This window comes from Dermochelys coriacea, chromosome 9, assembly GCF_009764565.3.
Source record: "Dermochelys coriacea isolate rDerCor1 chromosome 9, rDerCor1.pri.v4, whole genome shotgun sequence".
Lineage (NCBI taxonomy): Eukaryota > Metazoa > Chordata > Testudines > Dermochelyidae > Dermochelys > Dermochelys coriacea.
This window is the reverse complement of record NC_050076.1, coordinates 42373851-42401578: the sequence shown is the minus strand read 5'-3', so window position 1 is coordinate 42401578 and position 27728 is coordinate 42373851. Positions and strand designations below refer to the sequence as shown.

At 39.8% G+C, this 27728-nt stretch overlaps 1 protein-coding gene across 1 annotated transcript; it reads right to left on the bottom strand.

Moving 5' to 3' along the window:
* Window positions 1-841: 841 nt before the first annotated feature.
* COPB2 (COPI coat complex subunit beta 2) lies at window positions 842-26466 on the bottom strand. Its single transcript, XM_038415251.2, has 22 exons — window positions 26139-26466; window positions 23637-23774; window positions 22662-22748; window positions 17347-17473; window positions 14989-15137; window positions 13723-13869; window positions 12563-12662; window positions 11548-11690; window positions 11105-11304; window positions 10831-10941; window positions 10441-10529; window positions 10219-10325; window positions 9778-9921; window positions 8875-9005; window positions 8352-8559; window positions 7959-8069; window positions 6069-6283; window positions 4063-4155; window positions 3802-3982; window positions 3619-3687; window positions 1727-1825; window positions 842-1196 (listed from the first exon to the last, which is right to left on the bottom strand). The coding sequence occupies exons 1-22, from the start codon at window positions 26139-26141 to the stop codon at window positions 1104-1106; spliced, it is 2745 nt and encodes a 914-aa protein (XP_038271179.1). The 5' UTR covers window positions 26142-26466; the 3' UTR covers window positions 842-1103.
* Window positions 26467-27728: the final 1262 nt, after the last annotated feature.

Genomic DNA, 27728 nt, shown 5'->3' with positions numbered 1-27728 from the left:
GTTCAGACTCTTCATAAAATAGCAAACTGTAGATACCAATAAATCTCGGTTTTTACAAGAATTCTGCAACTATAAAACTGGAAGATGTCACCCTTGCTAAACAGATCAGTACTAAAAACAAGCAGTCTGTTTTTATTCATGAAAACTGGCCTTTAGAGAAGAGCACTAGAACACAAGTGGAAGAGGTGAATGTAGTCACTAAGTATTAGAGGATGACTACTATACAATGTATGTATATAGTTGAAAAGGGACACTGCTGTAGGCAACTTCATGTTAAACATGTTCAATTTAACTTATTTCAAGATAAGATAAGCACCAGAACACCAGTTTTAATTCTTTGCACAGGTTAGTGTAAGTAGTAAGAGGGTGACAACTAACCTGAATTAAGTATCAGCCCCTTATGTCTAAGCCTTAATGCAGTGAAGCTACACATGATCTGATGTAAGTTGACAAAGTTTATTTAATTAAGAGTATTAAGTCACTTAGGAGCAGCTGGGGTAACTAATCCAGTTTTACCAGATACCTGTCACTTTAGAAAGTGTGTTACTGTTGTCTAACAGCATAGCTGCCCATCTGAACATAAGTAGGGCCTAAATTTTAGGTGGATATGCTGTAGTTAGAGATGCTCGCCTCCCCTGAAAAAGTAGGATCTTGCACACCTGATAGATGTAGGCTAAATTGCATTACAAGGAAATGGTATCCTGGCTTTCTTGCCTTTCATTCCACTCAGACTGTAGGGTCACAGGTGCTTTACTACCTCATAGTTAAATGGTTATAGTGAACATTGTATATATTTCCCTAGAAGGGGGGTAAGCAAAAATAAAAATAGCATTCTTTAGTGTCTCTTTTAAACACTTTATTTTGAATTTCTCTTGATAAATGCGACAGCTTATGGAGAGCTGCTTTGTTGCTACACTAAATGAATTTCAAAATGTTGCAATCTGAAAATTTTCTATTGCAAGAGGCCCTGTTAATAGACCTACATGGTCCAGCTTCAGTATAAAAATCAAGCTAGTTTCCAATTGGCATAGTCCATATAACTGTAATTCCTCTCAGTGTAGCAATTATGAATTAAAGGATTTAGTCACAAATAGAAATCAAGTTCAGTCATCCAAGATCTCTTCGTCCAGATTGATATCTGTAGTATCTATATCCTCCAGATCCAAGTTATCCAAATCATCCAAGTCTAGTAGTGCCTGAGAGAAGGAAAACATTTAGGGTTAGGTGCCAGGAAGAAATTTACTATACCTATATATGCTAATCCTTTAGTGGATTATGTTTGCAAACAAACTTTGATGCAGCTCTTTAGACCTAGCCACAAACAGTACTTCAATTTAAAACTACAAACGAACTACTTAGCTCTTGGGAGTAGATGTCTTCAGTTAAACATATACTGCTACTGCATGTGCAGCTGTTCCATAAGGAACTGGCCTCTGGGCATATAAACAAGCAAAGGCCAGCAGCTGGATTAGGTGGGACCTAGTTTTGACTGAGAATATATACATACATCCCTTTCTTAGCTAGGTATTTTATAAATGTCAGCCCTGACTAGTGGTAAGTTAGTATCCTCAAAGTAAAGTGAAACTTTACAGTACTTAGTCCAGATATGCTAATGTATTGCTTTTTCCCCAGTGGAAATTATAAAATATCAAAACTTGTAAATTTCAGGTTAGCTTTCCTTCCCATCTCAGAGCTATTGAAACTGACTTTTGAAACTGAAGTATACCTTTTCATCTTTTGTCATTGGAAGATGATCAGAGTTTCCTGGAACTGGAGGCGCCACTACTGGTTTAGGAGATGGAACTAGTTCTTCCTCTTCAGATTCCTTAGGAGATGAAAATGAGATTTCATATTCACAGGTCTTTTAATATTGACTTAAAGCTCTGCCTAAAAGTCCAAATTAAGGATGCTAGCAGATCATGCTTTCTCGCAAGGTTTGTTTCTTCCACTTAAAGTCCCCAAGTAGCTTTTGAACAGCACTTTCCAGTTGCTGACATTTGAATTTAGGTTTCTCTTGTTACAGTGGAAGTCACAACTGAGACCACAAAGTAATGCAATTTCTCTTATGCAACAGCAGCATGAAAGCTGCTCAGATTTTCAATTTAAGAACTTCAGTTCACTTTGAAAATATATATGGAGAACAAAATTCCAAAGTGAGTTTTTTAGGGTTTACTAAATAGGGCCCTTTGTTTTCAGTTTTTATTTTATTTAATTTTTCCTGGGACTTTCAGTGTTTGTTACTACAACAAAAACAGCTGAAAATCAGTGCAAAAATCTTAATTTTTCTGGGTAAATATCAGGGTTTATTTTGGTGAACAGCAGGATGGGAAAAAAGTATTCAGTAGATTAATGCTTTGTACAGCATTCAATATGGTTTGCTGTAGAACTCAAAATACATCACCTCTGAGTTTAAGAAAATACCTCTAATCCCTAAATAAAACTTTTAATTTGAATAAAGTTTATTGTTGTAAACTGAGTTATAAACCATTAGCTGCTAACCACTTAATGTGTATATGGGCATAAGATTCATCAGTACATTCAGATGCACATGCACTTCAGAGCTTGCATACGTGCCTGTTGGTTTGTGTGCATCTTCTAGATTAACGCATAACCTTACTTCAACAGGCATCTTTTCATATACAGATTAATGTATTATCTTAATACATATATTGTGTAGTGTATTTTCCTAAATTTAATATATTTGAATGATAAAGTAGGGTGAAGCAAATTTTTTGTAAAACTGGCGATTTTTAAAGTAAAAATCGGTTTAAACTGAAAATGAAGGGGCTTAAAGATAAAGAATGTGCATATAGGAGCAGGTTCAGTTTACTCCCTGGGCCTTCTACAAGATGTTTGAAAGAGGGAATATTTAATGGCTTACATCTGAAGAACAAAGCAGGACTAGGTCATCCTTTTACTTCTCATTAAGCGTTAAAGTACAGGGTTGGTTGGTTGATCGTGTGTTTTAAAGCTTGAAGGTACTACATGCTTAAAACGCAGGTCTTCCAATTTCAGGAGAAATGGAAACAGATTTCCCCAGCTGGCAATTTGTGCCATTTTATAGTAGTACACTGGCTATTAGAGGTTAAGCTATCTAGTCATGATTAAAAATGTGTTTTCATCACTTCTTAGACCACTTAAGTTTTAGAATGTTGGAAACAGCTGAAGCTATTTGTATTAAATAGCACCACAAAGGAAGACCTAGCTTTGAGTGATTCACCCTGCTGAAAATTTAGATATTTGCGCTTGTACTCACAGCAACCATACAAGATGTACCTCTAAGAATTTCTCACCCATCTTTTAGAAATCAAAGAACCATAGTTTAACTCAATACCAAAACTTGACATCAAAAACTGACTATGTACTTACTTTTAGTGCCCCAATTGAAGTACAGCAACTCATGCTAGTGGAACAATCTGTCAGTAATAGCTCAAGAGGTCATTAAAACTTGTGAAAGTATATTTTGATGGGGCAAGAGAAGTGACTCCAAGTAGTAACAAAAGCCAACTAAAGCAGTTTGTCCACTAAAGGTGGGTGTAGTGTCCCCAGAACAGCTGCTACTGCACACCACCAGATCCTCCTCATCCTGTAACTTTCTTGTATAGTTGTATTACTGACCTGGGATACTACTATTCCTGAAGGTTCAAAACCTTTCGCTTCTTCCAGTAAATTTCTTTCTTCATTTGGCTAACAAAACAGCAGAGAAAAATACACTTACATGAAAGGTCCTGGCAGTAAAAATTGTAAAATCAAAACTCCAAGCATGGATTTATATTAATGAAAACAAAATATTTTATTTACAGTGACAAGTGGGTATTCCTTAGCTGGCCGCAGGTCAGTATGAGTTTCCTTTACATAGTCTTCAACAACAAAAGCTTCTTTTAATCCAGGAAACAGGTTTTCATACTCTGTTGGATCAGCCAGGGACTCTGCAGCTTTCTGATTGACTTTAGAGAGACTGTCTCGCCACATTTTTACAACCCTGTTGATCGAACAGATATATGCTGTAAGCAAAAGTTTTTAAAGGAACATATTTCTACTTTAAATAGATTAAAAAGTTACCTTGAAACTTGGCTTGGCAAATATGTACGTGCTAAGAAGGCAGCTTCTGGCAAACGTCCAGTTTTAATCAAGAGTTCTAAACAACAGTCAACCCTGGAAGGTTAAATATTGAAGTTGTCAATACAGTAATGTTATTTCTTTTAAAATACAGAAAAGCAAGTATTGCATTTAATTTATACTTTATCAAAGTTGCTGAAGTAATGAAAACCAAATGTTAAGTCTTTCTGCTCAAACCTGAAGTACTACATTTTATTGTGAGATGTAGGATCAGTAGTCTTTCTGAAAGGTCACATGCAGTAACTGTTAGGCACTCCAGAGTAAGCAAAATGTAGCACGGAACTTTAATCCTGAATTTCATTTTGAGAGAGAAAGTTATGGTCAAATACAATCCTAGTATAACATTATAACCAATAGATCTGCCAGGGATTAATTTGGCATTAATCTAATTTATTGGTGTTTTTAGTCTCAAATATGATTGAGAAAGATACTAGGTAAACCTTATATTCAAAGTAATACCAAGTTGACAGAACAAAAATAAGTTACCAATCCACTAGCCAAAAATTTTATATACATGCTTTATGACCCTTTGGAACTTGAAGTCAACAGGGGTTTTGCCATTGGCTGCAATGACAGACATCTTTCCTTTTCTCATTGGAAGAGGAATTCTGTGTGGTCTAACATCTCTGCACCATGAATTAAGATTTATAATCTTGTTCTGGGGGTACAGGGATTTGAGTGAAGTGTTCTGACAAGGCCAAAAATTTCAAATGTCTTCATAATTTTACCAAAACAAAATAGCTCTTAGTAAGACTTAGTTTTAGCAGACAGCAGAACTGTCAAAAAGATTTTTCTTCTAATACAAGTGGGGTGGGCAGGCTGCCCCACCCCATGAGAAAAAGGGCTGGAACAGGCCAGAGAGGCTTTGCAGACCAGCAGCCAATCAGGGTCCTATATAAAGGCTACCTAGCAGAGGAGAGGGCAGTCTCTCCCTGGCTGGCTAGGGAGAAGGACTGGCTCCTGAGGGAAGGATCTAGCACCTTGGACAGAAGAGGCTGCCATTAGAGGGGCCCTGGATTGGGACCCAGAGTAGCAGGTGGGCCTAGGTCTCCCCCTTTATACAGTATCTGGCCACCGAGAGGTGTGGCGAGACAGACTGCAACTTGCCCCTGAGCTGAAGGGCTAGACTTTGGGGTTGGGGTTGTGGTTGGCCACTGAGGCAGGTGCAAACCGAAAGACTGCTGCTAACACCCCCTTCCCCCAGAAGAGGGTGAGACTGGAGTAGGGGGCACTGCCAGAGGACAGTGTCCTGAAGAGGAGGCCGCCAAGCAGTGAGCAACGCACCAAGAGCACTCCACAGCTGACAGGAGCTAATTCCTGGAGCAACCAGTGGGAGGCGCTAGCAGTGGGGAGGTGTGACCCCATTAGAAGAAGTTATTTCAAAATATCAAGCTTGTCACATTAAAAATTGAGCACTTTTGAATTTGTTTAAAATAAAGCAATTGAAAGCTCCAGAACACAGCAAATTGTCTAGAGCAACAAGTCTCTCGCCATTCTTTAATTGAGATGATGCCCTACCTGCTCTCCCCCATCTTACATTTTTGGGCAAACAGTTTATATCAAGGCTTCCATACCTGTATTACCATGAGAGATTTCAGTCTTTTGTAGAAAAAAGGAAAAGGGGAGGGGGTGTCACTTGCTAAACTTCTCCGTAAAATGGAATGGGCAGATCCTCCACTGTAGCCATGCTGGTGAGCACTAATACAGCATATCCAATTACAACACAACTCCTCCCAATTCAATACTGTCCATTGGTCACAAGGTGCTGGCTTTCTTTTTCATCTCGTAAGGGATAGCTCAACAACAGGAAAATATTCTGTTTCTACGTAGCAATTGTAGCATACCTCTGGCAGCTATCTGACTGAGAATTTGAGGTGTGGTCCACCTCAGTCTGAGTATTATAAAAATAGTGAAAATGAACACAATTCAAGCCTTTGTTTGCTACTTACTTTCCCTGCAAAAAGTAGCTCATAAAAGCTACATTGTTCTTGCCATCTTTTTCTGCTCCTTCTGCTAGCTTGTTCACCATGTTAGCATTTCCTGAAGCAGTGGCCAGTAGCAATAAACCTCCATAGTCCTGTGCATGGTGCAGACACTCCTGGGCTAAGCCAAACTGGCATTTACTGATGGCAAGCTCAGCAAGTTGCTTCCACTTCTGTTCTGACTGTAAGAGATTTTCCATATTTAAAAGTGTTTTAAATTAAACAGCACATTTTCACTTTTTTTTTTTTTTTTTTTTTTTTAAAAAAGACTTTGAAAATTGCAGATTAGCAGGAGTATAAATTCAGTCAAGTTCAGGTCTCCTATCCCAACTTCACTTATATGTAAGGCTAAGATTTTGTCATGGTTATTTTTAATAAAAGTCACAGTCAAGTCACAGGCAATAAAAAAATTCACAGAAGCCTGGGACCTGTCCATGACTTTTACTAAAAATAACTGACAAAATAGAGAGTAGGGGAGTCCAGCACTGCAGACCAGGCTCGCAGTGGCTGGGAGAGAGGGGGCCCTGCCGCCTGTGGCGGCCGGGAACTATAGGGCCAGAAATGCAGAGCAACAGCGTTCCCCAGCCGCCCACAACAGCTGAGAGCTCTGGGGCCCACAGCTGAAGTAGCAAAATGTCATGGAGATCTCTGGAAGTCACAAATTCCATGACCTCCATAATATAATTGTAGCTTACTTATACATATTTTCCCCTGCACTAGGGATGTTGGAGTCAGATACCCTCACAACGCCAATGTAACAGCTATAGATTAACAAGGTTGTAGCATTACACAGACTGCATTTTATACACAAAGTTTCAGTGACTTTCATGTGACAATTGGTAGGATCTTCCATTTAGTAAGGGGAGGAAAGCAAGATGAAGAAGGCACATTAGTATTCCTGGTGTTCAGGAATTTTGTGTTTTAAAACCAAGACTTACAAAATGTTTTTAATAATAAAAAAGCATATTGTAACTTAATTATCTGTCCATCCTTAACTTTAAGATGGACACTTTGTTCCTATTACAAAATAACAACTAACAAGGCAGGTGATAGATCTTAGAATCATAGATTATCAGGGTTGGAAGGGATCTCAGGAGGTCATCTAGTGAGTCCAACCCCCTGCTCAAAGCAGGACTAATCCCCAATTTTTGCCCTAGATCCCTAAATGGCCCCCTCAAGGATTGAACTCACAACCCTGGGTTTAGCAGGCCAATGCTCACACTACTGAGGGACAAATTTTTAAGCTTACACAAAGCTCCTCTTCAGGTCTCGGAAAGATAACCAGAATGTCGATCAAAATTGGTGCAGATTGCTAAGCATAAAAGGTTCACACATACTGTAGGGGACCAGACTTGAAGTGGGCAATTAACGAGACCATCCTCAAAATTAGTTATGAGCCAGATCATCTATGTTGGGCACTAGAAGTGGAGTTTGGGTCTTGGTGTTCGGCACCTGAAACTGGCAGGTCTTTGGAGTAAGTGCCCATCCATGCAAAAGTCCTATCCCCCTGGTCTCCACTGTAGCTCCAATAACAGTGCACAAAGTTGGAAGGTAAGGTTATGACCCTGATCCAGTATGTATTCTCAGGGAATTCAGGTAGGTTTCCAGAGGGATAGCAAAAGAACATCCTCCCTCCCTCCCCACCCACAGAGCTCAATATTCTATAGAGCACCTCCGGGAAAGTTTCCTCTGGTTGCTGCGGACGGCAGTGCAGGTAGGGGAGCAGGCTCAAGGATCTGATCTCCATCCCCAGATCCCCTCCCTTCACATGAGGCCTAGCCCTCTGTTAAATTCATCCCAAAATGTGCAGGTTTTCCAGTATGAGTTTGACTTTGTTTAAATTAATCTTATGTTTACCTCTGCTTCCACTGCAAGCTGGTATGCAATCTTTAATTCTCCAAGCTGAAGAGCAAGCTCGAAGCGATGTTCAGGATCTGTGGATACTGCAAGAGCTTGTTGCTTGAAGCCCTAAACAGATTTTTCAAGAGTCAAATTGTAGTCTACCAAGTTCATCAGCAATCCTTGAAATTTAATTCTGAACACCAAATCATCTCCCTTTACCCAAGCCAAATTGACTGTTGTAACAAACAGAAAAGACTGCTTTATTCTTAAATGTGAACATACGTTTAGCAACAATTTTTTTTTAAAATAAGTGTTTGGTTTATGTATGCAGTAATGTGAGAGTAAACTGAAAAAGGTTAAACTGGAATTACAAGTTTACATTTACACTTGGAAAAATAGTTCTCTTGCCTGTTTTTCAAGAAAATGTGCAACTCTAGTCCTCTGTTCCTTTGGAATTGTAGGAAGAACTTTGTCAGCCATACCAAAGTCTCTCCTCATTACCGCTGTCTGGTACTCGAGCACTGAGACCAACAAGGAGTAACTGACTATGTTTAGCTCTTTATCACCGAGATAAAGCCTGTTGTCCTTGGGGATGTACCCTAATAGATACATTGTCCTATAACAAAAACAATGAATTTTAATCTACTTATAGGTATCCAACCAAAGATGCAGTAGATTTTATGATAGCAAGACAGTACTTACTATCTAAAAGCTTATTTCAGTTTTACTAGTGATATACATACTATTAGACAATTATTATTCTGTGCAATATTGCAGTTACAATGTTACTCAATATACATTAAACTAACGTAGTTAGAAAAAAGTAGTGCATGCTAATAAGTCAAACAACTTAGTGACAAGTTGAAATGTTTGACACATTTTAAAAAGCATTACAAAATATGTAACAGATTAATATAAACTAGATACTTACCTATCCAAATGGGCAATAGTAACAATTTCTCCTCCAACATAATAGTTCAGTCTGTTCACAGAACTGGTGTAAATAAAACAGTCGCCTACCCACAACCCTGTTTTCACAATCTCCTGAATCTCACCAAGAACCTGCCCAAAAAATAAAGAACAAAAAAAAGCGCTTTTGGTGATTAAAAAACCCCAATTACATGTAAACATTAGGACTGGGACAGTCATGAAAAACTACCCCCAAGTTGAGTTTAAACACTTCATCCTCCACAACAGGGCAAGTTAAAGATGGAATTCTAGATACAAACTGGAAACATGCACATTTGTTTTAACATTTACAAATATATTCAGTAAAAAGCTTTCAGGGAGGATTATTAAAATCCAGGTTAATGATTCCATTTTTGACCTGGACTGTGTACATCTATAGCTAGAAACAAGACTCTGTTAATACGGCTGTCTGATTTACTTGTTAGACAAGGGCCCAGCCTTTTCTTCTGAAGTGCTTGTTAAGAACATTATTCAGCATATGCCCACTAACCAAGTCTTGAACTTCAATTTTCAAATGCTGAATTTAATTAAAGGAGAATTTACACTATTATTTTACCCAGTTTTATGTTCTTTTTTTAAGACATCTTTACGTTTGTTATAAGGCCAAGATCTTTTATCCAAAGTTTCAACTGGATGCATTTTTTCTCCATTAGCTCCCAACACCTCAAAATACAATTTCTAACAGATGTTAGGGCAAGTTTATAGTAATCATCATTCTGCATCATAGCTAACTTTTAGTCTTTAAAAGGTGAGTGTGTTACAGTACTCAAGGCTTGATCCAAAGCCTACTGAAGGCAGTGGAAAGATTCCCATTGACTTCACTGGGCACTGACCTAACTGTATTCCCACTTTTAACAGCAGTTACCTCAAAAGCATCTTCAATACCATCTTCAGTGACTCCCTCATGAGTTTCCTGCGCCACTGCAACTTTTTCAGACAGATACTTCAGAATGAAGAAGGATTCCTCTGTGGCAATACAAACCAGCTCACCAGAGTCAGACCAGAAAATCTAAATAAAAACAAGAAATAGCATTTAGGTTTTAGGGTGCTATGATGAGAAAGGTGGATACACACGTTTTATCAAAATATTTGTTCATTTGCACATCCAGTGTAGGGGTTTAAAACAGTGTCTATGTAAGAGAGTCTTTCTAGTACAAAAAAGTATAAAAAATTAAAATATAATTTTTATCTTCAACAGCTTCATGAGATTGACAAATTCAAAAAAGCCTGTAATATATTCTAAATACACCCCTGGTATGACAAGTTATACACATATACTCAAAAAGTGCCACCTGGCAAAACTCACATGTTTGGGCTGAATTTCAATTCTGCGTATCAATTCTGTGTTATCCCAGTCATAAAATGCCAAGCCATTAACAGATCTGACACCCAGTAAGAAACCTCCATAGATACCTGCAAACAACAGCAAATGTCGAAGAAATTAGTATTTCACTAGCAAACAATTTTTTCCAGCAAGGAAGTTAAGATCTATGATCTAACAGATTTAGGAAACACAAATAAAACCCACCCTCTGCACCAAAATCAGGTTTAAAGGACTTCTTCTCTTTGAAGTTCTTAAATATCTTTACAACACTGTTGCTCTCCCTGATTGCATACCTAAATACACAGAGAAAAATACACTATTACAAAACAATTATCCAGACAACATGATAGCAAAATGTTATACCGTACAGCCATAAAGAACTGCTATAAAATACTAGATATGTAGGCTACTATATTTGATATTTCTTCAAAATTAAAAGTGCATTCAATATATAAATTTCATGTAATCTGAACTACAGAATGCTTGTTACCCAATCCAGCTTTTAACTTTCAGATCAGTTTATAGTTTGGGTAGTCTGGAAATTAGCAGAAATACATTTGTTTAAACACATCGCAAAATAAAAACCACACTTACTCTGAAGAATCATGTGCCCATACAAACTCCTGTGCAGAACCAAAACTCTTGTTCCTCAAAGCCATAGCTGTGTAAATGATGTATTCACCATCCCCACATACCACTACAAACCTAAAGATTGAGAAAAAAAAGTGTTGGCGTGGAAATTCTGTGCACAGACTAATGGGCATCACCAGAAGCAGATCAGTCATCTAGAAGGTATATTTTTCTGGTATGGCATATTTCTAAATTTTAAAGTGTCAAGAATTCTGTTCTGAAATTAAAAATCTATTACCGTCCATTAGGGTTGTGCTGAATGGTCTGGGGATAGATTTCGCAGCTCCCCATATCTTTTACAGCCAATGGCAATCTTTCTCCATCTTTAATTTCAGCATCTCCCATAGCTTTCAAGTTAGCCTGTTGCACTTCTGAGTGTTTAGCCCAAATAATTTTTCCATTCGAATCCATAGACATAGCAGGTTCTTCACGGCCAAGCTAATAAAGGCAGCATATAAAGATAGTGAAAAATAAGCATCCTCAGCCCATTAAGTTCAAATTTCATTTCATTCACTTTAATACTTATATATGACTCTTTTGGAATATGCCAATAAACTGAAGTGCCCATTTTTTTAAATCACTTCAGAGGCTGTCTCAGTATTAAAGAATAGTTTAGTAACAGAAGTTTGTGGCCATGGGTCACCATTTTCATGTATACTTTCCAATTTAATATTAAGATACCTTAACAATGATGCTGCCCTCATCATAACCCAAAGCTACATTATTAGATCCTCTCAGACTGGCCACGCACCACACCCTCTCCATGCCGTAGTTGAGAGTACTTTCCAAGCGATACGTGCTCGAATGCCAAATGCGGACAGTTCCTGGAGAAAAAGATATATGCAATTTCAGTCTCCTCTCTCAGTAGTAGGGCTATTAAACATTATGGCATTCAATAACAAGAATCTAAAGACCACATATGAAACTAACACCTGTAATTTAAACTTTAGTGAAATAGAACCGTAATCTTTCAATCCAAGCAGTCTCACTGATGTTTGGGGGGATATTTGGTATCTATCACATACTGTCACACAGGCCAAAGGAGGGAAATCAGCACAAAAGAATCTCTTGGTGGGAGCTTGAGGGATCACAGGGAGGACAAATTAGGATCTCTGAGCTGGCAGGCAGTTCTCACATATCTGTGCAGAGATAGTGAGATGGAGTTGAACTTACTGGGGCCTCACTGCTTGCAGATGCCCTAGGCTTCTCAGCAGCAGTTCTCCAGCCTTCCTCTCAGCTATGTCCTTCCACCCCTCCGTGAGTTAGATTCACCTTTATTTGGGGTTTCCAAAAGGACTACTCAAGGATATGAATGTGGAGGAAGACTGGAATTATTTTAAGTCAAAGCTGCAGAAACTGAAGCCTGCATCTCAAGCAAGGGGAAAAATTCATAGGGAAGGACTGCAGACCAACCTGGATGAACAAACATCTCAAACAAGTGATTAAGAGAAAGCAGAAAGCCTACCTACATGGGACGGATCAAGGAAAGCCAGCTCTTGGGAGGTCGTAAAGTGTAGGGATGAAGTGAACTACTAAAAGCCAAGCAGAGCTGGACCTTGCAAAGGGAATTAAAACCAATAGTAACCAGTTCTATAGCCATATAAATAAAAAAGAAACAAGGCTTCCAAGCCTACAAAAGGATATGTAACCCACCCTATTGTTAATATACATGAAGTGTCAGAAAACTCAAAGTTACCATCTTCTGAGCCTGTGATTATGATTGGCAGCTCAGGGTGGAAGCTGACACAGGATACATTCTGAGCATGTCCCTCCAGTGTTTGCACACAGGTTTTATTCTGTAAGAAGAGTTAAGATACAAGAAAAAACAAAACATTAACACTAATTTTCTCAGATCACTATCTTCAAAGAAATTTAATGTAAGAATTATGTAAGCATGTCTCTAGTTTTCTTCTGTAACCTTTACTTCTGCTTCAATTTGTTCGAAGAACAGCATACCCTAGAGTCTTTGTCTTAAGACAAAACCCCCAACCACCAAAAATAAATTTGTTCCGATTAGTGTAGCTGCTTCTTTGTTTCCTAAGCTAACTGGGTTCCTATCTACAAAACACTTTGTTGAGAGCAAGGTGACTCAATGTATTAATACAAGACTCATTAGTGCCTGTACTTTTTGCTTCAAATCCTGAAAGCCAAACATGGTTTTCCCTTGTGATTCTGTGCAGATCTAAGCCTAGTGCTATCTTTGTCCCACAGGCCCAACCTTTTCTTCTCTGCTCCTATAGCATTCAGCTCAGGCCACAGACTTATGAATGGATAACTCCCCCATCAATACCCAAACAACACATACCTAGCTAGTGGGGGGAGAGGGAGAAGGAAATCACAGATGGATAGGACAAGGAACATAAGCAAGAACAGAAAACAACAAGGAGGAAGAAGAAGACAACAGACGAAATGATTGGAGAGTACAAGTGAATACAAAAGGAGACAATTATTCTCTGGACATACAGTAAAGGGATACAGAGAGCAGGTGGGTGCCCAAGGTGATTGGTCACAAAAAAAAAAAAAAAAAAAAAAAAAAAAAAAGGATGCACTACTCTACAAGAAAATAAACCGTTACTATTCAAGACAAAGTTAACTTTTAACATTTAGATTTAAGGCGATTTCTGTATTTCACAGCCGGTAAATTTGAATGTTACTAAATTTTTAACGTACTAGTTTTAGTTCAGTTTTTCTGGAAAATACATCACAAAAATCTCTCTATTTTCTATTCAAAGTCATGAAAACTCCAGAATATTTTTCTCCTTCATCCCCTTCCCTTGATTTCCATGCCTTTGCTCCTGATGGTGCCCAACCAAATTCATCTACTAAAGTGTTCACGAAGAGGTGAACACACTGTACCTGGTAATCCCAAATCTTGACAAGGCGATCATCTGCTCCTGAAATGAGGTAAGGCTTGTCTCCTCCACTATAATAATCAATGCAGTTCACTCCTTTTTCATGGCCTTCCAAAGTGAAGTTGGGTGAAGAAGAACCAAGCTGCCACACCTTGCAAAGAAAAAGATCAACCATACCTAAATATTGATCTTACCCTCATGGGCCAGCACCACCAGATAGAATGAGCTCTGACTAGTGCATTTTTAAAATTCTAGAGACAGGAAAGATACAGCTAATAAGTCTGTACCACTGCATCCCGGTTTCTTAAAATGTAGTGGGGGGGGGGAAATCAAATTACATATGGGCTAATATTTCAAAGCAATAAAATAGCTTTATCCTTCAATGGTCTCTCTTACATGTTAAACCCCTCTGCATGTATGTAGACTGAAAAACTTGCACATGTATATATCACGTTTACACACCATACGTCACCTTATATGTACTAAGCTTACTATTGTTTCAGAAATCTGCAGTTGGAGTCAGAATTATACATATATCCTTTAGCTGTTAGTGTGGATTTTAGAATCACAAATCTAAAATACTAAATGACTTTGTTAAACAGATCAGGGCAGGGTTTAGGTACATTGAGGCCCTAGGTGAAAACTTGGCCTCCTCACTAACATACCAAATCCCACTCACACATACCCTTTAATCATAACAGCTGAAAGAGTCTTGAAGTATAGGTGACCTTTTTTACAGTCCTAACACGTAACGAAGGTTCCAAAGGAACGTGGGGAAATCTCAGTGCCCAGATGGCTCCATGAGCCCAGTAATGCTCCACTGTGCATGAGAACCTTCAGGGTCTATTGCAGGAAGTAAGACTCTCAATGTAGGTACTCTTATCTTGCATTTCCCTAAATCAGACTCTGAAAGTGGATGATTATAAAAGTAAAGTTACACCCACCCCCATACTTATTGGTAATCCAAATGGAATCACAAGAGTCCATAAATTTCTGCCAGTGATTCACATTTCAAAGATCATATACAATAACTAATCTTGACATTTCACAGATATATAGTCTTTATCCAGGTTCTGATAATTGTTCAACTATAACTTGACTGAGGTCATTCCAATTTATATATGTCCTTGTATGTAGCATACAGTCTATTACTGCACATATACTTGTTTTATGAATTTAAATTTTTCCATTGTCTGTACTGCTATATTGTTGTATTTCTTATGTCTGGTAATTATTTAATGAAGTTTTTGAAAGGGTATATTTTCTGTACCTTAATCGTCCTATCCAAAGAGGCACTGGCAAACTGGTTATTATCCTTTGGGTTTATGACAATCTGCATAACATAATGAGTGTGTCCTTCAAACACCTGAGAACAAGACCATTTTTTATCCCAGTCCCAGAGTTTAATAAGCATGTCATCTGGAAAAAAAAAAATTCAGATTAGGTATTATGAATATTTAAAACTACCTTTTTAAAACAAAATCCTCAGTAACCCAATTTTCAAGGCTTGTCCATCCTAAAGGGAAGTGTTGCTATTATCAAAATAATTTATGGACTTTACTCAGAAGACTGTTTACCCTGAGAGGCGGGGGATGACTACAGGGAATGCAAGGGTTTGTTTTTGTTCCCTCCCCTCATGCCCCAAAAAAAGAAATAGTGATCTATATTAAACTGAAGCCTGGGTATCTACCTTGCCAGAAGTGAGAACCTAGTAATAGTCTAGACTGGTTAGCACAGCTAAACATTTGGTTCCCATTTCAGGGCCATTCGGTGTTCTCTTAAAGAGGACATTGGTGTTGGGAAATTGGACTGTTCTACTTTTTGTTTTATTAAAGTCTGAAAGATTTCTTTAAAAAAGGTAGCAGTGGTGTGAAAACACTTTGGCAATTTCGTGAGACATCACAAAAGTCAGAGTGAAAGCTGAACAATTGAGAGGAAAGTGATTTTAAATTACTGTTTCAAATGTTGGGATTTTTGTTAACGCTTCTAACTTCAGGCACTAGTTAATATTTTGGAGAAAGGAATGTGTGTTAAAACCTCAACACACTATCCCTTCAATTAGGAGGGTGTACATTATCAGCTGTCATATCCAAGACTTCCCCCAGGACTGCCAACCACTGTTTTTAAACAGTTTGCTTTATGTTTTGAAAAAGTGAAATCTAAAGGGAATTTGTAAGCAACATATCCCATAGCTCCTGTACAGCTCCAGAGACCTACGAACATCTTGGAGGAACCTAGTCTGAAACTCTGAAAAGTGAGTAGTTGTGGAAAGGGTCAAGTTTCAAAGACACAAGCATCAAAAACAAACATTGGAATCCTGAAGAGAATTTCTTCTGTTGTTAGTATAACGATTTAGGGCTTGTTTACATGATCAGTTAGTCTGCAGAAAGCTGGGATGTAAATCTACCCGCACTAGTCTGCCGCAAATTAACTGTCCATGTCAACTTTAAGCAGACTAACAGTTCCTTACTATGCTTTGATCCAGTCCCTCCATGGACCGATAGTGCATGGCAGGCTAGTATGGAGTAGATTCACACCCCAGCTTGCCGCAGACTAATTGTTCATACAGACAAGCCCTTAGATTGCCAGTTTTGTTTCTCTCACTGTTTTCTGCTGTTTTCTACGTGATTTAGTCTCTTGCTTTATTGGTTATGGACTTCCTTGAAAATAAAAAGGTATAAAAAAGGGATGAACTGCCTAATTTGGCGCACAATGAATTAAGCAAAAACTGTTTGTAGGCAGATCCTTGACTCTGCATGAAGCCTCCATTCCATCTAGAGCGTAATCCAGCTATTCTTCTCACTGTTCTTGCAACACAGTCAGTTCAGCCATACCGCTGATTTTGTTTTCAGGAGACAACTCGGTTTGTTCTCTTAAACCCTGGTTCTGTAATGCATGCAGCATTTCTTTTTTGCTTCTAGGCATCTGGAAAACTAGCTCTTCCCTTTAACTTCCTAAAGAAAAGCTGACAGGCCAGTGCCTAATTTTTTTCCCTTTACGGAAGATGATGAGTCTCAGGCTCAGAGCACTAATTCGTCTCAGACACTTCTAAGGACTGCACATCAATACTAAAGGATTAAGATAACAGCTAAATTTGCTTACTAGGGAATCTAGATTGAATGTTGTGGGCACAACATGAAACCAACAATTCCGTTTCATAAAAGGACATTTTTAAAGTGTAAAACAATAGGACAACTCCAATATCACTCATGTTACAATCTTACTATGAAAACACTACAATGCTTCTAGTTTTAACCAGCAGAATGAAATTAATCTTGACATACATCAAACCCAAGTATGGCATGTCAGTATGCCAAACAGCAGATCATTAGCATGTAAATGAACTTCTTGTTTGGCAGACATTAAGCAACTAGACCTTCAGGTCTTCTTTGACAAGAGCTTAACCTATTACATTTCAGATCCGAAGTAAAGTTGAGATTCCATTAAAAACCTGAAACTAGCTTGGAAAGAAGTAATTTGAGATGACAAATGAGAAGTAAGCTACTTGCTCAAGAATTCTTATTTCAGCAACAACAGTACAGGCCATGTAGTTTCTCATTGTTCGGACTGTTATCTTATAAACAGAGTTGTGTGAGAAAGATCAAATTATACCGAAAATATCTCTTACCACTGCTGGTTAGAATGAAAGGCTGAGTAGGATGTACAGCAATGCAACGAATATAATCGGAGTGTGCTTCAAACATGTGAACTCTTTCCAAGGTATTGTAATTGAAAACTCTAATTTGCATGTCATCCTACAGATGAGAAGAAAATAAAGACACTAAGATCAGCTTCTGTATAAAAGTATTTCACATTAAATAAAGACTAACATTCCATCTTCAAAGATTCTTCATCCATAAAAGTTCTTTAAGAACTGCATTAGAAGTCTGAAGAAAGGAAACAATGCCTGCTAGCATAATTATTCTGACATAGTTTTGGTTCAGAAACTTACATTACATGATCCTATTTTAAGGCATTTATAACTACGAAGAATTCATCTATGATCAAAAGTTTCTTAAAGATGGTCTTAGCCCAAAAGGTCACTTATTTAATTTAAGGAAAGTATAAAGTTCCCTTAGACTTTTTCACATTATAGGAGCACGAAAAAGTGTTTTCTATGCATTAAGGGCTTTGTTCTCCTCCCATTGAAGTCAATGGCGAAACTTACATTGATATCAATGATGCAACATCATGCCACAAGAAAAACAGATGCTATACCACACTCAAATAACTGAAAAAAGCAACTTGGATTTATTTTGAACTGACAATTTAAGAAATAATGGCCCCCCAAAAAACAACCACCACCACTATTTTAAAGCTTTTAAATATGATGTCCTGAAATCTTTACTTTTTTAATCAATTTTTAAACTGTTACCTTGGGAGCATAAAAATATGTAGGGTAAAGTTTTCAAAAGAGGTTTAGATGCAAAAGGCAGGGCAGCAAGCCTCCCATCCCAGGTCAACAGACTTGGGCTCATGCTACCAGGCTAAAAATACCTGTGTAGAGAGCACTGCAAAGTTGCAGCTTGCATTGCAGCTCGGGCTCTGAAACCCATTCTCCTTCCTAGATTTCAAAGCACAAGTTCCAGCCTGAGCCAAACCGGTACACAGCAGTTTTTGATACGGTAGCGTGAACCCTGCAAACCCAAGTCTGTCAACCCAGGATGGAAGGCTTGCAGCCGCAGGCTCTGTAGACATACTCTTAGGGTCTGAATGGCTTAATACAAGAATGGCCATACAGGATGAGACCAAAGGTCCTTCCAGCCCACTGTCTACTGACAGTGACCAATGCCAGGTGTCCCAGAGGGAGTGAACCTAACAGGTTAACAGTAACAAATGGAGGCTAGGGACACCATTCCTTATCCATCCTGGATGATAGCCATTAATGGACTTAACCTCCATGAATTTATCCAGTTCTCTTTTAAACCCTGTTATAGTGCTAGCCTTCACAACCTCCTCAGGCAAGGAGTTCCACAGGTTGACTGTGCTGTGTGAAGAAGAACTTCCTTTTATTTGTTTTAAACCTGCTGCCATTAATTTCATTTGGTGGCCCCTAGTTCTTATATTATGGGAACGAGTAAATAACTTTTCCTTATTCACTTTCTCCACACCAATCTTTTGTATACCTCTATCATATCCCCCCTTAGTCTCCTCTTTTCTGAGATGAAAAGTCCTAGCCTCTTTAATCTCTCCTTATATGGGACCCATTCCAAATCCCTAATCATTTTAGTTGCCCCTTTTTTTAAACCTTTTCTAATGCCAGCATATCTTTTTTGAGATGAGGAGACCACATCTCTATGTAGTATTCAAGATGTGGGCGTACCATGGATTTATATAAGGGCAATAAGATATTCTCCATCTTATTCTCTATCCCTTTTTTAATGATTCCTAACATCCCGTTTGCTTTTTTGACTGCCGCTGCATGGACATCTTCAGAGAACTATCCATGACGACTCCAAGATCTCTTTCCTGATTAGTTGTAGCTAAATTAGCCCCCATCATATTGTATGTATAGTTGGGGTTATTTTTTCCAACGTGCATTACTTTACATTTTTCCACATTACATTTCATTTGCCATTTTGTTGCCCAATCACTTAGTTTTGTGAGATCTTTTTGAAGTTCTTCACAGTCTGCTTTGGTCTTAACTATCTTGAGAAGTTTAGTATCATTTGCAAACTTTGCCACGTCACTGTTTACCCCTTTCTCCAGATCATTTATGAATAAGTTGAATAGGACTGACCCTGGGAGAACACACTAGTTACCCTTCTCTATTCTGAAAATTTACCATTTATTCCTACCCTGTTCCCTGCCTTTTAACCAGTTCTCAATCCATGAAAGGATCTTCCCTCTTATCCCATGGGAGCTTAATTTACATAAGAGCCTTTAGTGAGGGACCCTGTCAAAGGCTTTCTGGAAAAAAGCCATCCACTGGATCCCCTTTGTCCACATGTTTGTTGACCCCTTCAAAGAACTCTAATTAGATTAGTAAGACACGATTTCCCTTTACAGAAACCATGCCGACTTTTGCCCAACAATTTATGTTCTTCTATGTGTCCGACAATTTTATTCTTTACTATTGTTTCACCTAATTTGCCCTGTACTGACATTAGACTTACCGGTCTGTAATTGCCGGGATCACCTCTCGAGCCCTTTTTAAGTATTGGCGTTACATTAGCTATCTTCCAGTCATTGGGAACAGAAGCTGATTTAAAGGACAGGTTACAAACCATAGTCAATAGTTCCACAATTTCACAATTGAGTTCTTTCAGAACTCTTGGGTGAATGCCATCTAGTCCCGGTGACTTGTTACTGTTAAATTTATCAATTAATTCCAAAACCACCTCTAGTGACACTTCAATCTGTCACAATTCCTCAGATTTGTCCCCTACAAAAGACGGCTCAGGTTTGGGAATCTCCCTAACATCCTCAACCGTGAAGACTGATGCAAATAATTCATTTACTTTAATCGCTATGACTTTATTGTCTTTAAGTACTCCTTCCATATTTCGATCGTCTAGGGGCCCCACTGGTTGTTTAGCAGGCTTCCTGCTTCTGATGTACTTAAACATTTTGTTATTACCTTTTGAGTTTTTGGCTAGCTGTTCTTCCAACTCCTTTTTGGCTTTTCTTATTATATTTTTACACTTAATTGGCACGGTTTACGCTCCTTTCTATTTACCTCACTAGGATTTGACTTCCACTTTTTTATCTCTCACTGCTTCTTTTACATGGTTGTTAAGCCACAGTGGCTCTTTAGTTCTTTTAATGTGTTTTTTAATTTGGGATATACATTTAAGTTGGGCCTCTATTATGGTGTCTTTGAAAAGTGTCCATTCAGCTTGCAGGGATTTAACTCTTGTCACTGTACCTTTTAATTTCTGTTTAACTAACCTCCTCTTTTTTGCATAGTTCCCCTTTCTGAAATTAAATGCCACAGTGTTGGGTAGTATTGAGGTGTTCTTCCCACCACAGGAATCTTAAATGTTGTTATATTATGGTCACTATTTCCAAGTGGTCCTGTTATAGTTACCTCTTGGACCAGATCCTGCGCTCCACTCAGGACTAAATTGAGAGTTGCCTCTCCCCTTGTGGGTTCCTGTACCAGCTGCTCCAAGAAGCAGTCGTTTAAAGTATCGCGAAATTTTGTCTCCGCATTTCGTCCTGAGGTGACATGTACCCAGTCAATATGGAGATAACGGAAATCCCCCATTATTGAGTTCTTTATTTTGATAGCCTCTCTAATCTCTAGCATTTCATCATCACTATCACTGTCCTGGTCAGGTAGTCGATAACAGATCCCTACTGTTATATTCTAGAGGGATTTCTAAAGTGCACTGGCTTGCATAGACTCTGCTGGCAAAAACTAAGAGTCTGCATGGGCCAGTTAGTGTGGAACACATTGGTGCAGTTCAGAAATCACACCCCTCTACTGCATATTGTTGCTCTATATAGACAAGTCCTAAATCTCACTGAGTCACTGGGACTAGGTACTTTTGAAAATTTTATCCTAAATGTTTTGAAGAAAGCAACATGATATATGCTGGCATGGGCCTACTCCCTTCTTCCATACACATGCCTATTTGCTACCTCTTCAGTATCAGCTTTCTAACTTCTGTCACTAGCAGGCAACATCTTTCAGAGCTAGAAAAAAGCTTGCAAGTGAGCTTCCCCCCAGAGATGAGTCATTATGCCAATGCATGGAACAGAGAGCGTAGATGATGAACAAGACAACAAAGTGACAAGTAACTAAGTATTTGATAGCAAACAAAGTAAGAGTACTAATTTTTCCACTAAATTTTTTTTATAGAAATTTTAACTTTTACTTGTTTCTGTAGTAAACACAAAATTTTCAGACAAAAAAAGTGATTTTCAAGTTGACTGTCCATTTAATAAATGTATTTAAAAAATAGAAATGCATCATGGACAATTTTCCATGAGATCAAATGCCTTTGACCCACTTGAAAACTTATTCAGAAATTGTAACAGATTGGAAACATGTTGGGTATACAAAATATCTACTTTAATTACCAATTCAGACACACATTGCATGCACATCTGGATGCATATTAAAACAACTTCATTTCAGTGATTGGATATGAGGGCAATATGATTTAAATGACAGTTTAAAAATATAACATGGAAAATGTTTATTTCAGTGGTTACAAATAGAGATAAGTACACTGACACATGCTTGTACCTGCAACTCTGCTTCTGTAAATATTAAAAAGGCTGACAGAAATATGCATGCAAAATTAATTCAGACTTTCTTCCTTAGTAATGCAATGCTAAGGTTGAAAATGTAAACACAAACGATTATATACGAGATATATAAACACACACATTTTACAGCCTGGAAGGTGTATACTTTGCGACGTCAACTGTTACACTTTGCTGACTTTTCTTAACTGCAAGAGTAGGATGGATTTATTAAGCATATTTTAGTATGAAGTACATTCAATGGATAAAAGTGACTTTAGTGTTCTAAAAGTGAACAAAAATTTCTCTAAAGATTCTGTATTAAAAATAATTGAGGAAAAGCATAGAAAACAGGTAAACTTTTAAAATTGTATTACCTTGAATAGTTGAAGTTCTTTAGCTTAATTACAGGGACATTGTTAAAGTACTGTGCATACTACATCTTTTAAACAAAATGAAAGGTGCCAGAAGTTATTCGAGTTGGTAATATAGATTGGGCCTAAATGTAAAGTCAACCACCACTTTGTATTTTTCGGTTTTTAAAATGAAAGTTTGAGCTTTAAAGTGCCCTTCTATTCAATGAATTTTAGGAGAATGTTTTGGGGAAACAAACAGCTACAATCTGTTATCTTCTTCCATTGTACAAGTTAATATCAAACCACACTTCTGGATGGTGTGTAAGGGTGCAACGAAGTAAAGAGAAAAGCAGGGGAATGTATATGAAACAAACAAAAAATGACAACTTACAGCTCCTGTCACAACCCAGTTTTTTCTTGCCACAAATTTTGCAGCTCTGACTGGCAGGTCACATACTTCAAAGGTCTTCACTAGAGTCTAAAATTAGAAATATTGGGGTATATTACAAAGAAAATGTCAGTTTCAAAATCTGTTCAGCTTTTCTTAAAAACAGCCCACTTTTAAATAGTTGCAAGTTTAAGAATGGTCAAGGAGCTCCTAGAGAAAGGGATCTGTACTCCTTTTTAACAGATGTGAGTATAAACATAAGGAAGTCAGGTAAGGGGAGATATTTACACTATGGTGCAGTTTTGCAAAGTCTTAAAACATTTAATACCTTCTGGAATAAACAAAAATGAAAATAATTTACAAAAAATAAATCTCACTCAACAAACCCTGGGATTTATGTGATCTTTCTTTAGATTGTTTCTTAATGTTTGTGATATCACCTGAACAACATATGCTGAGGCATCACACAGATTGCAAACAAATGAGCATCAAGTTCAGGGAGATTAAACAGAAAAAAATAAGTTTAAGATCAATTTTGTGCATCACATCCCTACTACTCTTAATATTCAAAGCATTTAGCTTATAAACAGAAAGCTCAGTGCTGGGTTAACATCCTAATCTATCTGCTTTATATCACAGTACTTATTCGTCTCTAAGGCTACAATTTGAAAATGCACCACCCTTAGGTACGTTGATCTTCAATGGGACTAAACTGTAAGTGGCATGAAACACATGAGTTTCTTGAGGACACTCTGCTGACTCCACAAATTATAGGTTTTTTGCTTTGCTTTTTAAACAAAAAACACAGTGATTTTATTATATTATTATTATTTAAAGTTCTTTCCATACATTTGATGCAGAAGAATGCACTTTATATACAATTATCATCAGGATACACATATCAATGAATTACCATATTGCTATACGGAACACACTCCTGTTTCTAATTAGAAATAGAATACAGCACAAAAAGTTTACCTGTGTTTCATGATTCCAAACACAGACACTGCCATTGTACAGGCTAGCTAACATCCATGGCTCGGTAGGGTGCAAGTCCACACTCTTTACTCGGTCAGACCGAGCTGTTAGTTTTCGCTTAATATCGAGTCGGAGAGGCTAGAGATCAGAAAAATTAAGAATACTACGTTATTCTTCAACGTAAAAATGGCACAGAACTGTTTTAACATATTTGCAGTGTAAATAAGAAAAACCTGAAGGTTAGACCTAAAATAAAACAGGCAGCTCTGTTTGAGGGCACACATCCCACACACTCCTTATCCTAGCTACCTGTTTCCTTTGTTCTTCTAAGAGAGTCTTTGGAATATAAACAAATACTGGTTCTGAGTGGCATCATTCTCACTGAGTTTTCTGGAGCAGGACAGGGTTCCAGTAGAGCACAGAGAATTGTTCTTGTGCATTTTTTCTTTAATCCACATGAATATATTGCTTGTGAAGAGGTCCTGAACTGCATAACTGGAAAATGTATCTACAGAATAAGCTCAAGAAAAGGAAGGGCAGTGCATGCTTCCACACAACATCCTGCCCAATATGCCCATAAACCATTTTCTCCTTTGTACTTCTGTTGTGAATGAAGTGAGGGAGCCAGTTATCACAAACTGTGATATGTAATGGAGACACCTGTCCATTAGGAATTGATGGAAGTCTAACAACTCCTTTAAAAATCAGACAAACACAGAAGCCAATGGTATTTTTAAAAGAAGCACTACAAAGTAAAATAGAACTTTAAACATTCAATTATACCCCGATTTTGACTTCACCTATAACTCTAGCAATACAAAATAAAACTACCTAAAATTTCACTGGTTGAATTCATGCCAAGGTAATTTTTCTAGAATGAGGCATTTCAAAATGTGAAGGTTCTAAAAATGATGATCTTATTTACTGCTCCACAATACCTACTTCTGCTGGTGAGAGACACAAGCTTTCAAGTCACACAGAGCAGATATGAAGTTGGTCCTATAAGAGCTATTACCTCACCCACTTTTTGTCTCCAATACCAGTGAGTTACACCTTTAACTGTCCATCTACTGTACCCCTTTCAGGAAACCGATTGATCTTGCATACCTCAAATTTCACCTTACTTTGTTTGCTTACAAAATCACACATAAAAATACAAGTATCACAGCCACACTATTACTGAAAAACTGATTTCATTTTTACCATATAATTATGAAATAAATCACAAGCCCTCTCTCCCCGTCAAGGTTCCTTCCCTACTCTGAACTCTAGGGTACAGATGTGGGGACCTGCATGAAAAAACCCCTACGCTTATTTTTACCAGCTTAGGTTAAAACTTCCCCAAGGTTCAAACTATTTTACCTTTTGTCCCTGGACTTTATTGCTGCCACCACCAAGCATCAAACAAATATAACAGGGAAAGAGCCCGCTTGGAAACGTCTTTCCCCCCCAAAATCCCCCCAAGCCCTACACCCCCTTTCCTGGGGAAGGCTTGATAAAAATCCTCACCAATTTGCATAGTTGAACACAGACCTAAACCCTTGGATCTTAAGAACAATGAAAAAGCAATCAGGTTCTTAAAAGAAAAATTTTAATGAAAGAAAAAGTAAAAGAATCACCTCTGTAAAATCAGGATGGCAAATACCTTACAGGGTAATCAGATTCAAAACATAGAGAATCCCTCTAGACTAAACCTTAAGTTGCAAGAAGACAAAAACAGGAATCTGCATCCCATTCAGCACAGCTTATTTTATCAGCCATTTAAACAAAACAGAATCTAACGCATATCTCGCTAGATTGCTAATTAGTCCTTTACAGGAGACCTGACCTGCATTCCTGCTCTGGTCCCGGCAAAAGCCAACACAGACAGAGAGAAGGCTTTGAAAGTATCTTGTCTCCTCATTGGTCACTGTGGTCAGGTGCCAGTGAGGTTATCCTAGCTTCTTATCCCTTTACAGGTGAAAGGGTTTTTCCTCTGGCCAGGAGGGATTTTAAAGGTTTTTACCCTTCCCTCACCGCCACTGAGAAACACTGATATGGTACGTAGAGCAGGACAAACAAGTCTTCATTTGTACGAAATTTTAATATGTAGCTGTCATAAACAGCGGTAAAGGAACCAGACTCCCCACCCCCACGCAAACAGATAGGGGAGTTGATGTAATCACTGGTCTGACACCCTGACCTGGTCCCCTCAGCACATCCGCTCCCAGCATCTCACCAGGGATTAATTCCTGCCACGCACCGTCCGCACAGCCTCAGGGACAGCGCTGGCCTGCAGAAGCGGGGAGGGGGAGGGGGGTCTGGTTCCTTTACAGCCCCCAGGAGAAGGGAACCCTGTACGCCCCTCACCACCTGTATGTCCCGGCCCACTCACCCTCCCCTCCCCTCGCCTCGCCTCGCCTCGCCCTCCCAGCCCGGCGGGCAGCTCCTCAATCCGCCCCTGCGCCAGCCAGCCGCGAGGAGACAAGGCCCGGCCCCGGCTGGCCCCGCGGCCGGACTCACCATGGCTCCGCAGCCCCCAACTCAGCGGCAGCTGAGACGTCGCTCTCTGAGCCCAACTGAGCGACGTGGAGCTTCCGGCCCCGCCGCTCTCGCGACAGGTAAGGTGAAAACGAGAACACCGTACACAAGCGCTTCCGCTCTCAAACATCGCGGGAACGAGACTCCTTGTTCCTATGGAGTCTGAGGGGGCCGGACGCACCTACCTACGGAAACCAACGTACGACGCAGTATCAGCTTCCCCCAGAGGGAGGGGGTGCGGCTATCAAACCCAGGACCGGGGCCTGATGGGAATTATAGTCCGTTTGTGCCGTAAAGCATGCTGGGACATGTAGTCTTTGCACCGTGAACCGAGAACAGCGTCATGGGGCCGTTGCGCCGCGGTGCATGCTGGGAAGGATAGTTTCCATGCGGGAGGAAAAGGCGGGGTTGTCATGGCCACGGCCGCCTGCCGGAGAAGGATTAGGGCCTCCCTTCAGCCGTGGCCTGTTTGTTCACATAGTGAGCGCGACCCTCTGCCCCACCCCGGCGCAGGAGATAGGCCGTGGCGCGGCCAGGGCAGGCGGGGTCTGCGCCGTGTTCCCCCAGGCCTTGGCTTGCCAGCGCTCTCATCGCACAAACCGAACACCTGAGCCCCGCCCCCTGCTCGCGACATTCCCTCCCTCAGTGGCTCGCGGCCCCGGGCTGGGAGGGGGGTTCTAACTGAGGGTACGTGCTCTGGGGTGGGGCTGGGGATGAGGGGTTCAGGCTCTGGGGTGGGGCTCAGGGGTTTGGGGTGCAGGAGAAGGCTCCAGGCTGGGGAGTGGGGCTGAGGGATTTGGGAGGGGGCTATGGGGGAGGTAGGGGGTTGAGGCATAGGAGGGGTGAGGGCTTTGGGCTGGGGGTGCAGGCTCGAGGGTGGGGCTACAGATGAGCTGTTTGGGGTGTAGAAGGAGGCACCAGGCTGCGGGTTGGGGTGCAGGGGGTATGGGCTCTGGGCTGGGGATGAGCGGTTTGGGGTGCAGGGGGGGGCTCCAGGCTCAGAGGGCTCAGGGCTAGGGCAGAGGGTGGGAGCGCAAAGCTTACCTTGGGCAGCTGCTGATCAGCAGGGCTAAGGAAGGCTCCCTGCCTGTCCTGACTCTGCATTGCATGCCGTAAGGGGTCCGGTTCCTAAGCGGGGGTTGGGGGTGCAGGAGGCTCCACACACTGCTCTCACTAGGGGCACCCCCTCTTCCCAGCCAATGGGAGTGCGGAGCTGGTGCTCAGGGCAGGGGCAGCATGCAGAGCTCCATGGCCCCCCTGCCTAGGAACCGGACCTGCTCACTGCTTTCAGGGCACAATGCAGTGCTGGGACAGGTAGGGACTAGCCTGCCTTAGACCCACAGCACCGCCGACCAGACTTTTAACAGCCTGACCGGAGCCACCAAGGTCCCTTTTCAACCAGGCATTGCAGTCAAAAAACAAACACCTGGCAACCCTACACAGGCCATGGTGCCTCAGGTTGCCCCCAAGAACAAAGTCGTGCAAGCTCCCTCACCTTTGCCCCTTGTTGGGGTGCCTCTGAGACCTTGTCCACCCACTTCCCTAAAGAACTTAGTGGGGATCTAGTCTCAT

What these genes read in the sequence shown, in the direction of transcription:
- COPB2 (XM_038415251.2), bottom strand. An exon ending in ACTGGGTTGTGACAGGAGCT is followed by an intron (nt 17,474 to 22,661) that starts GTAAGTTGTCAT and finishes TCTCATCTGTAG; the next exon opens with GATGACATGCAAATTAGAGT. An exon ending in AATCACAGGCTCAGAAGATG is followed by an intron (nt 11,691 to 12,562) that starts GTAACTTTGAGT and finishes CTTTTTCTCCAG; the next exon opens with GAACTGTCCGCATTTGGCAT.